Source organism: Strigops habroptila, chromosome 6 (assembly GCF_004027225.2).
Source record: "Strigops habroptila isolate Jane chromosome 6, bStrHab1.2.pri, whole genome shotgun sequence".
Lineage (NCBI taxonomy): Eukaryota > Metazoa > Chordata > Aves > Psittaciformes > Psittacidae > Strigops > Strigops habroptila.
In genome coordinates, this window is record NC_044282.2 from 40,555,212 (window position 1) to 40,567,612 (window position 12,401).

At 35.5% G+C, this 12,401-nt stretch overlaps 1 protein-coding gene across 4 annotated transcripts in view; it reads left to right on the top strand.

The window, feature by feature from the left end:
* The window catches only part of CSMD1 (CUB and Sushi multiple domains 1), a 1,137,242-nt gene that overhangs the window by 1,002,568 nt on the left and 122,273 nt on the right, over positions 1 to 12,401 (top strand). For all 4 annotated transcript variants that reach the window (XM_030490098.1, XM_030490097.1, XM_030490096.1 and 1 more), the window contains one exon: positions 8,413 to 8,601. In XM_030490098.1, the coding sequence (XP_030345958.1) occupies positions 8,413 to 8,601 (189 nt within the window). The remainder of the gene's footprint in view (positions 1 to 8,412; positions 8,602 to 12,401) is intronic.

Genomic DNA, 12,401 nt, shown 5'->3' on the forward strand with positions numbered 1-12,401 from the left:
TCAAGCAAACTTCCACATCATAAAAAATGAATTTTTCTAGGCATCTTAGCATTTTATGAAGGATAAGGCTTTTTGATAACCCGTCATCTCAGGGGAAAGCAAAGAATATGAATACTGTATAGTGAATGATAGAATTAGTAATGCTATTTCTCAATTTTTCTACTGACTTGCTGAAGACAGAAAAATACTTAAAAGATTGAAGCTTAATATAGCCTGGGATTGTACTCTGAGCACGTTGTTTTGGGGAGGAAGAAAAGTGTATGCACACTGAGAACAGTGAAATATTTGCTTCCCATGCTTGCAAGCAGCTAGTGCTTCTTCTAAAGCACTAGCCTGTGAATTCTCATAACACAGCATTTGAATATATAACCTAAATCACTTAGGTACTGTGTGTTTCTGAATGCAGGAAAAAGCTTTGTCTCCTTAGCAGAACCCTGCAGAAGATACAGCTCTCGGTACCATTGCTGGTCAGCTCCTGTTTTTTTTATGCTCTGATGTTTTCATGTTTTGTTATCACTTCAGCCTTGCAATTGCAATATGTAAGGAGTGGTAGGTATTCAGTTATGTTCAGACTGAGTTACTGAATTTGTGTGTTGGAAACCTTTAATTTCGCTTGTGGCAAAAAGGAAATTAATACCAATTGCCTGTTGAACTATCTGAAACAGTTAAGATAAACTTAATTAGATAGTACTATTATTTATTTGTAAGATAATGAGAGGACTGTGAAAGTGTCAGATTTTTAAAATAGCAACATCAATTTTAATCACACTTTTTCCGTTGTTGAAATAAATACTGCACTATTTAATTAAAAACAAACAAATAAACAGGGCATTGAGAAGGGGTTGCTTTTGTTTTCGCCGCTGTGTTTTTGCTACCTACGAAAAGCAGCAAAGGCAGGAAGCAACCAGAAATACTTAGACGAACATTTCTAAACTGTGTTTGATTGGTAATCTTGAGGTGTTGAGACATCCACATATGTCAAATCTCAGTATCTGAGATATAAACAGCCTATGCACACTAGGTCTGAGGGAAAGAAGAACAGTCACACAAGTTTGATTGGCAAGCCAAGTTAGCTAATTACAGGCTCAGGATACTCTGAATACAGCTGTAATGACTCAAAATATATGCTAGTCAGAATAAATAAATAGTGTTTATGGACTCTGAGAGATTCATAACATGATTTAGTACACAGAAGAATACAGTCAGTCTAGTGGTTGTTAAGACATATTTGTGGTTTTTAATCCCTGGCTATATTATTGACTGTTACCTCAAACTTTTAGTATTTCTGGAACATCTTTCTTCCATGTAGCTTTCCTTCTGGGACCAGGGCTTCTTTAAGGGAAGCAGATAAAATGTTTTATTTGTGCTATTTTTACTGGGGGAATCCTAGTTGCTATTACTGGAACTCTAAGAGCATATTCAGCCTATTCTGAATTTCAGTGTAGTGTACAGCTGAGTATGAGGTAAGAATCTTAACCTGTTGTGCTGGGAGAGCAACATATTCCAGAAAACAGAAAAATATTCTAATTGCACTCCCTTTCTTCCACAAGCACACTCATGCACATACACAACATGATTTGAACATGTTAAATCTGATGACCTTTATCTAGCAAAAAAACAATTATGATGGAGCTTCTGAGTCAATTCTTGAAAAGGTCTTGTAAGAAAGTATAGCATATGTTATCAGGCCAGATGTTCTCCAAAAGCCAACAGATAAAGGTTACTAGCTTGACAAATCTTTCTCTAGATGTACAAAAACTGAAATGTGGAAACCTGTCACTTTAAGATTAAATGGAAGTACTTCATTAAGTACATTCATGTGAAAGATAGTTTTTCTAGCGTTTGCCAAAAAACTAGTCCAGACTCTTCTCTTGAAAATTTTTCACAGTGAGAACAATCAGCTATTGGAACTATCTCTCTGGAGAAGTGGTGGACTCCCCAACATTGGACATTTTCAAGATTTGGTTGGACAGGGTCTTGTCTAGACTGTGCTTTTGCCATGAAAGGCTGAACTAGATGATCCTTGAGGTCCCTTCCAACCCGGTATTCTACGATTTGTTTGAAAGATGGAGAGAGAATTTTTACCAAGGCCTTTAGTGACAAGGGAAATCATGACATAATTGTCATCACAGAAATGTGATGGAACGATTCACGTCATTGGAGTGCTACAGTGGATCACTACAGGCTCTTCAGAAGAGAAAGGCAAGGGAAAAGGGGTGGTGGGATTGCATTGTATGTCAGGGAGTGCATCAGCTGCCTTGAACTCAATGTTGTGAGTGGGAAGGCTGAATGTTTGTGGGTGAAGATCAGGGAGAAGGCCAATCAAGCAGATACCCTGACAGGAGTCTGTTACAGACCACTGATGAAGCTACGGCTAAAGCGTTCTTCAGACAACTGGGAGAAGGTTCACGATTGCTTGCCCTTGTTCTCATGGGGGACTTCAATCTACTAGATGTCTGCTGGAAGTACAGTAAAGCAGAGGAGAAACAATCCAGGATGTTCTTGGAGGATGTGGAAGATAACTTCCTAACCCAGGTGGTTAGTGAGCCAACTAGGGGAGATGCCTGGCTAGATTTGCTGTTCGCAAACAGAGAAGGATTGGTGGGTGATTTGATGGTTGGAGGCTGTTATGGGCAAAGCGATCACAAAATGATTGAATTTTCAGTCTTTGGAGAAGACAGGAAGGTCAACAAAACCTCCACCTTAGACTTCCAGAGAGCTGACTATGGCGTGTTTAGGACACTGGTTGGCAGAATTCCTTGGGAAACATTACTGAAGGACTAAAGGGTCCAGGAAGGCTGGACACTCTTCAAGAATGAAATCCTTAAGGTGCAGGAGCAGGCGGTCCCTGTGTACCTAAAATCAAACTGTCAGGGAAGACCAGCCTGGCTGAACAGGGAGATATTGCTTGAACTCAGAAAAAAAAAAAGAGAATTTATCACCTGTGAAGGTAGGGACTGTCACCCCATGAAAAGTACAAGGATGTTGTTAAGTTATATAGAGAGAAAGTCAGAAAGGCAAAGACAGATGGAACTAAATCTGGCCACTGCCATAAAAGATAATAAATAGTACTTTTACAAATATATTAGCAATAAAAGGAGGGCTAAAGAGAACCTCCATCCTCTACTGGGAGAAACCTAGTGACTGAGGATGAGGAAAAGGCTGAGGTACTTAGTGCTGCCTTTGCCTCAGTCTTTAATAGTCACACCAGCCATCCTCAGGGTACCCAGTTCCCTGAGTTGGATGGCAGAGATGGGGAGCTGATTGAAGTCCCCATAATTCAGGAAGAAATGGTTAGCAACTTCCTGCTCCACTTAGACGTATACAAGTCTGTAGGGCCGGATGGGTTGCACTCAAGAGTGCTGAAGGAGCTGGCAGAGGAGCATGCCAAGCCACTCTTCACAATTTATCAGCAGTCCTGGTCTAGTGGGCAGGTCCCAGGGGATTGGAGGTTGGCCGACATGACGCCTCTCTACAGAAAGGGCAGGAAGGATGACCCTGGAAACTACAAGCATGTCAGCCTGACCTCAGTGCCGGGGAAGGTCATGGAGCAGATGATCCTAAGTGAGATCATAAAGCAAGTGAGGAAAATGGAGGGATCAGGCCCAGTCAGCATGGGTTCATGAAGGGCAGGTCCTGCTTGACCAACTTGATCTCCTTCGACGATAAGGTGACCCACCTGGTTGGTGAAGGAAAGGCTGTGGACATTGTGTATTTGGACTTCAGTAAAGCATTTGACACTGTCTTTCACAGCATTTTCCTGGAGGAAATAGCTGCTCATGGCCTGGATAGGTATATTCTTCTTTGGGTTGGAAACTGGCTGGATGGCTGAGCCCAAAAAGTGGGGGTAAATGGCATCACATCTAGTAGGCAACCAGTCACTAGTGGTGTCCCTCAGGGCTTGGTGTTAGTGCCAGCATTGTTTAATATCTTCATTGATGATCTGGATGAGGGGATTGAGTGCACCCTCAGTAAATTTGCAGACGACACCAAGCTGGGTGGTAGTGTTGATCTGCTAGAGGATAGGAAGGCTCTGCAGGGGGATCTGGGCAGGCTGGACCAATGGGCTGTGGCCAGTCGTATGAGGTTCAACAAGGGAAAGTGCCAGGTCCTGCACTTGGGCCACAACAACCCCATGCCATGCTACAGGCTTGGGGAAGAGTAGCTGGAAAGCTGCTCGTCGGAAAAGGATGAACCCATGCTAGTTCATGTAGTCTGAGAAGTGGAATTTGTTCTTGAGTCTGTAGTTGTACACAGCATGATACTGGAGGAATGTGAAGAAAGACTAAATGAAAAGTTTAAGCAACCTTAATTGTGAGTTTTCCTAACATATAAGTGTTTGTATGTTCAACTCTCTGCTAATACATTTTTTCTGTAAAGGAATGATTTCTATGTTGAAGTGTTGCAGATGTATGTGGCACTTGCAAAGGCAATGTCACCCTAGTGTTAATGTAAGAAGGAAAATACATGTGAATCAAAACCAAGATAGCGGATGATCAGTTATATTAGTTTTGTGATTTACACTCTTCTCTTAATAGTGGAAAATATACTGCACGAAGAAATGCCAAGTGTCAGTATGAGATAATTTTAGAATTCAAGTATTTGACTGCTGCTGGCATTGGAATTAAATCTTTTTCTCAGATTCCTTTTACATTGGGCTTCATTTCAGCCTGTCACTAGAGGGTGGGGGTTTTTTTCTGCTGTGAAATGGTATATCATTTTTTAAAGCTCAATACCAAACAAGGCTTTGGGCATGACACTCATAAAAACAACTTCCTTTTTGAGGTGTGACATCAGGATCTGTGGATAATATTTGATAGTGATGACTGAATAACAAATTGCTCTTTTAAATCAGGTATAGTTGCTGTGTATATCAAAAGACCAGATGTATAAATAATATTTATAATAAAACTATAAAACATATTTGCTGAGTGGCCTGCAAATCATGATATCACAGTCAGATGGAGCACCTGACTTAGAGTTACACCAATAATTTACGAGTCATCTGTAGGATTTATATCAGAAGTCACATGCAGAGAGTATCTTCACAAAACCCACAAAAAACCCCAAAAAACAACCTGTGTTCTGCTCTGTGAAAGCAAGTGCTTTCACCCCTGACTGACTGACCTTCAAACTTACGGTAATCTACTTTTGGTAGGGGTTCTCTTCTTACTAAAAAAAGTACCAGAACAGACCCAAAAAGTTTCTGTACGTGTTTTGTTTACCTTTTCTATAAAAGGAGAAAAGCATATGCATCTCTGAGTAAACACTAGCTAGAATTCTAAAAGGTAGGTTTTATTTTTTTTTCCATTAACAATCCAGGGGACTTTAAGGAATGTTGTGTAAATTAGAGGGATAGAGAGTTGTTTATGATCTTTTGGGATTTCCTATTGCAACTCAGCTGTTCTTGTGTTTTATTCACATGTAGATCAGTGAGAGATGTTTTTTCTTCAATGAATTCTGAAGACTAGCTTAAAAAATCTGAGACTATATTAAATGCATTTAAAATGTAACCTATCAATACCGTGTTGCAACATACTAACCAATGAGGAAGGATATTTTTCTTGCTTACTCATCTCCTCAGAAGGTTGTATAATCAAAGTTTTAAAGTTCCAATTCTTATTGTTGTTATTCCAAAATACTGTCACTGTAACTATTGGGCAAGGTAGTGCTGCACCTTGTCAAGTATATCTATGAGATCCTGAGATCCTCTGTCCCTCCAGAATGATCTTCTGTTGTATTTTTAATGTAATTTGCTAAGTAACTTTTTAATATAATTTAATATATTAATATTAACGTCCTGAACTCTTAGATAATCTTTCTAGTACTCTATTTTGTGTAAAGATGTTGATAATAATGATATTATCTGTAGTGCTACTGTATGAATATTGATGGCAGTACTAATAATAGCATTAAAAATTAATGAGCCATTACTAGATTCAGCACAAAATTTTAACGAACCATAATTAAGGTAGAATAAAGCTTTTTCTATTTCCTTTCCAGTAGTGATTCATTCTGATCTTTTAAGTTTTCGTTTTCTTTTCTTAATTTTTTGTTATTTGAGAGAAGGGCAGTCTGACTTGGAGAGGATTTCAGGTATTTCTAGTACCTCCACATCTCTTCCAGCTTTGTACTGTTACAAACATTGGTATCTGGATTCACTGAACAGATTGGGGGAGAGAAGAAAGCCTTTTTAAAATAAATCTGCTATTTATTTAATAGCATGAATGTAATCAGCAGTGACTAAAAAATCTCATGACAGTAGCTGTATTTCAGTGAAGCAATTAAGTACAAACTTCATTTTAAGTAAGCACTTAAGAACACCTAAGTTATATGTTTAGCTTAATCTTGCTGAAATGGCTTGCTTAAATAATCGATAATAACAGGTATATACTTCTAGGATGAATACGTCCATATTGTAATGATTAGCTTTGGAAAAAAAAATACTTTGTTCGAGAATCTGTTCTTCATCTCTTGCTGTATTTTTAGAGCTTGGGCTTAATGACACATGTTAATATAAAGCACACTGGTATTACTGCTCTTACTTGAACTTTTTTATATTCTGAGAGAAATATTTCATAGCTGTAAATGGAATGCTCAGAGGAAGGGAGGCATTCACCTTCTCAATAATTATTTCTTAAACTGCAGTTACTTGCTCTCTTATCTGTGTGAAGTTTATGAATGATTCTACACAACATTTTTATAAAACTTTCCTTTTTGATTCCCGTGGAACTGTTTATTATTTAAGTATTCTAAGGAAATATACCTTCAATATAGAAACGTAGTTTTAAATGATCTTTATATCTCAGTAAATGTTATTAATGAAAGCTCCCTCTGAATTTTTATCACACTATTATTTATCAATTAAATGTCTAATTGAATAATATATTAAAGTCTTTGAAAACATAAACCCCAACATTAAATATGATGAATAGTTAATGCAGTTTTTTTTTTTTGTATGGCCATATATCTAGAAGGAACCTTTTCTGTGGTAAACTTTCTAGATCTTTCTAATGCTCTGTGACTTTATAGTCTTTCATTAATTCTTTTCAATTTTTTTTTTTTTTTGGTCAGGCGGTTGTTTTTGTACAGTTTAATTTATATTTAAAAACCCAATAGATTGTGAAAAATCTTGTATTTCATAAAATTTTAATGAATGACTGACTTACTAGAATACGTACCATAGAGTTTAAATGTGAAAATGCATTTAAACAATTTCTGTGATTAATCGTGTGCTGATTTATTGTTGAAGTCATTGTACAATTTAATTGATGCAGGTAATGAACAAGCTGGAATATTGCCAGTCAAATAAATATAAGCCACCATAGTAATTTATATGCTTATCCTCAATTTGAAATGTTTGTTTTTCTATGTAATGCTTATAGTGCTGCAAAACTGCGTTTTTTGTTGTAGTGTGGTTACATCCATTCCTAGTAGATGACACGACAGATGAACAGTATATGAACATCATCAGAAAAAAAAGCTGTTTCAAGTTCTTATTAACTGTTTATTGTATAAATACACTTGCATATTAGTAAAATCAAAATTTTGTTCACATTTTCAAAATTGTGAACATGATAATTCAATAGATATGTTTTTTTAGAAAATATTGTTTAATTTCAGGCATCGTGGAAAAATTTCTTTACCTGAATAATTTTACTATTTTTTAGTTGGAATTAATGGCATTTTTTTCTTGTATGTCAGGATAGGAAAAAGATATTTGAAAAACTATGTGATAATTTCTAATCTTGAGAATCTTAGGAGAAAAGTGGCCACCTACTAAATTTGGTCAATTATTAGTAAATTATTAGTATTACTGTGTGCAGCTTTTTCAGACCTAACATACTAAATTTAATCTGAATATAAATGAGGTTTATGAAAAAGCTTGATGTACTCATGAAATCATGACACTTAATGACATACTAAGTAATCCATCTTATTAAATAAATTCATTCTGTGTATCTTGATTAAAAAAATGTTATTCTATTATGAAACTGTTACTTCTCAGATCTTAGGTATTAGCTCTGAACCTAGAAGTGTGCTTAAAAATAAGCAATAGTTTATGTAATATTCTAATCTGAAGCTTCCACATAAATTACTAAAACACAATATTCCATCTTATGCCCTGCACTGAATGTTTCTTTGCTTCTAAATTTCTCATGTAGGTGGCAATTCATTCTGTTCCAGATTTTGATTTTTCCTACGCTTTGTTTCTAGTGCTAATTTTTTCATTTCTTTATCAAGATCTGGATGGTCCTAATGGATAATTTATTTCTTGTTATGTGTTAATCACTTTTTTACTGCAGTTTGGCACTCCAGTGTTTCCCTCTTATGGAATGAATTACAGAATTTATTTTACTTCCTGTGTTGAGAGCTGCCTAAAGAGTAAAAAATACTTCTGTTCTTTTCCAGCTTACGAGTTACAAAACTGCCCTGATCCTCCTCCTTTTTTGAATGGCTATATAGTCAACTCAGATTACAGTGTGGGACAGTCGGTATCATTTGAATGCTATCCTGGATATGTTTTGAGAGGTCAGCCTGTTCTCACATGCCAACATGGAATCAACAGAAATTGGAACTATCATTTCCCCAGATGCGAAGGTAACTTTCTGGTAGTACCTTTACTTCAGAACTCACAAGACTTTTTGATTTTTGTTCACTTGTTTGTGTGTATGTCACGCGGTTTTTTGCTGAAGAACTGCACCTTTGTTCTAATCTGTAGTGTAAGCAGCTGATGTCAGAATAATATGTGCTTGTATAAATCGTAAATATTTTATGAATCATGTTCCTCAGCAGTGATTTATTATTCATATTAACATCTGTCACTTGTATTGATTATGAGAACTCATAATACTGCCAGAAATTATTTTAAGCTCCATGTGATTTCTTTCTTCCTTCCCTTTTTTTTTTTTTTTTCAGATTCGGGGGCAAATGAAGCAGTGTACAATGTAACATATAAAATTTTCTATTGTAAAGCTTTTACTTGGACTTTTACCTAGAAAATAGAAATGTAGAAATGAAATTTCTGACATGCATTTAGACTTTTAGAAACTTTGACAAAGTCTCGTATAGGATGTTATGTCAAAACTATGTAGCTATTGTGTAGAACTGGTGTCATAGATAATCAAACAGCTAAGAAGATATAAAATAGATTGGAATAAATTATTTCCATCATAACCATCTTGTTACAACAAGATTATCTATGACACCAGTATGAATGTCAGGAATTTCATTTCTACACTTTTATTTTCTAGATAAAAGTCCAAGTAAAAGCTTTACAATAGAAAATTTTATATGTTACATTGTACACTGCTCCATTTGCCCCCAAATCTGGGGGGGGGGGGTAGGGGGGGGGGAGAAGGAAAAAAGAAATCACATGGAGTTTAATGCTAATGGTGCTACAAGTTTTTACTGAAGAATGCATGTTCAGTATATTTGACACTGATCCTGAAAGATGGGACAGATGCTTCTCTACACAAAACACCCAATAGCTTTTAGGTTAGTCAAACCAGAAAAGGCTGTGAGGAATTCAAGTAAGATTTAACTGAGCTACAAGTATAAGCCATGAAAAAACTGTCAGGGAAGGGTCAGTCATTCTTCCCCAGGACAGGTTGCTAGAGGCTAGAAGGAAATTTTCCAGTGGGACAGATTAACATAGTGTTTTCTACTTTGGATTCTTCTGTGTGTTCTTATTAGACATCAGGATTTGAATATTGTTGGAAGCAAAAACTACACTAGGTGGACTAAAAGTTTGCTTCAGCGTTGCAATTCCTTGTTTCCCAAATGAAGATTTTAGTACTGTGAATATTTTTTTTTTTTTTAATTATTTCTGAGACAGGTATTCTCCTAACAGCTTAAATATATTGCTCTGCAACATGAACATGTATTTTGTACATGTACTTGGGAAGGGACACTTGTATTATTTCCTTATGTTGTCTTATAAAACCAATGTTGCAAGAGTCTGTAAAATTTAAGTTCTAGTTCCATAATAGTTAATGCAAATTAACATAAATTGTTCATAAATCTAGTAAAGTGAGTATGTAGAAAAGGTTGAAAGTATTGCATATATCTTGGAGTGCAGAGAGTTTACAAGGAAGAAATGAAGTTTAAAATGAGTTTTCCAAATGAAGGTTTTAAAACAAATATTTGTCCATTTGAGACTTGTTAAAGCTTAAAACCAATTGCAAAAGCCCAATTCTTGTTAGTTTTAAAAATACTATTTGTATTTTTATTGGAATTATTAAACTAAGAATTATTAACTCCTTTTGCATTTCAATTTAAACTGTATTTTATCACATTATTGCATAGACATTATAGAACTCTTGACAGACTCCAGGAGTAAGACATAAACATGCCCTACTAGCCAAAGGGAAAAGACATTGTCTGGAGAGAACATTTGGCATTGAAAATGAGAAACGCTATGTTCCCTGACTTCAGCAGTAGGAAGTAGTACATATTTGAGCAAATGAGAGCATTGAGTTTTATTTTCAAAGTAAAGAACAGAGTTTTATTGCATGTTATATATTACGTGTAACTTCTTTACAATCAATGGGTACTTTTTTCTGTTGAAGAGCTATCAAGTTGTGGCTGCTGTTCCCATGTCTTCCATTTTTTCTTGGTTTTTTGGTGTGGGGTTGGTTTTGGGGGTTTTGGCCTTTTTTTTGTTTGTTTTGTTTTTTAATCTGCATCGGTACAGCTGGAGGATAGTTTACACATTTTGCAAAAATATAGTAAGAAGGAATGCATGCAAATAATTTAAAAACTATGTTGGACAATTAAATTCTCTTTCAGGGAGAAGAATATGTAAAAAAAAAAACAAAAGCCAACAAAAAACTGCAAACTGTAATTGGAATTGGTCCACACTGCGATAGGCAATATAAGCATCCCTTATAAAACCATACCTCCCAAGGGAAAAAGAGTGGAGAGGCATGAGAGAATGTAATTCTTTGTGAGAGTAGAATGATGCTGTCCTTAAAGACATAACATGTGATAATGCATCACATCTTTGTCAGTGGTTGGTTGTAACTCATAATGATTTTTTTTCTTTCTGAAAAGAAGATACGAAACATCATCCCCCATATCCTTTAACTAAGAGAGTCTGTAACATTCCTTTTAAATAACATGCCTAATCTTGCTCCGAAAGATTCTAATAAGGCCACCTACCTCTTTCTCTTGATTATTGTCATTATCTTCTGTACTTGTTTTAGAGTATTCGTTCAGCCTAAAACATGGGCTAAAGTTCACCAGTTATGTGCTTGTTTTCCCAGGGGTGCTGTCTTCAAGTGCCTCCTGAATCGGACAGTAAATGAGTGGGAGGATTGGAGGTTTTGATTTTGCACTTAATTTTTTCAAGTTCTTTTCTATGTACATAAGTCCTTACATTGACTGTGAACTGTAGCTCCATCTGACATTTGATTTAAAATTCTAGCACTTTACAAAATGTGTTTACGTATATTACATGAATTAATAAATAATTAATTTCAAGTTCTAAAAAAAACCCCAAAAGATGAAGATTGTGGATTCAACTTTATCACTCTTTTGGAAAAAAAAAAAAACCAAACCCAAACAAGGTTATTTATGATAAAACTGCGCTATAAGCAAGTATGAAATATTTTTTCCTCACATTAAACGTACACTAAAGTTTTACAATATCCTTAAAGAGTGATATAAAAGTGTAAAGAATGATGATAGAATATTACTAACATATGTTCCATATACAATACAATGTAAGGGTGAAAAGAACAGTTAGAGTTACAAGCAGAATATCAAATAAGTCCAGAAATAACGATGGCACTTTCAAAAATGTGAAAAAAAAAAAAATCTGAAGAGCATATGGAAGATATGGGATAATTGCTTGATCAAACAACTTTTGTGCAGTCTTTATGTAACAAATACGAATATGACTTGCTCTAGTAAATGGTAATATTAGCGTATTTAGTCCTAAATCTTGCTGCCTCATGATACAGGTTTTTAAAACTCATTACCATATCTTCTGCCAGTCAGCTACAACTTGGCTTATTACCTTGCATAAGAATAGAGAAAGAAAATACTTGAAAGGACATAAAAAAGAAGAGAATATATGTTTTCTTTTCTCTTGCCATTAAGGTTGACCTACACTTGTTACACTCCTAGAGGAAAGATATTTAAGATACCAAATCTGTACTCTCTCTCTTATCCTTTTAATTTACCAATTGAAAGTAATTTTAACCAACATTAGTGTCTGAGATGCAACTGGAAGTGTTTATCAGTGGGAAAACACATTATTCTTTTATATGATCTTAGAAATCTAGAGTCTTAGATTTCTAGACAAGTTATAATCCCTGTTCTCTTTGGAAATAGTTTTCACACTCGCTGTATTTTTTTATTGGTTCACTAGATGTTGTTGTAGTGTTAGTAATACA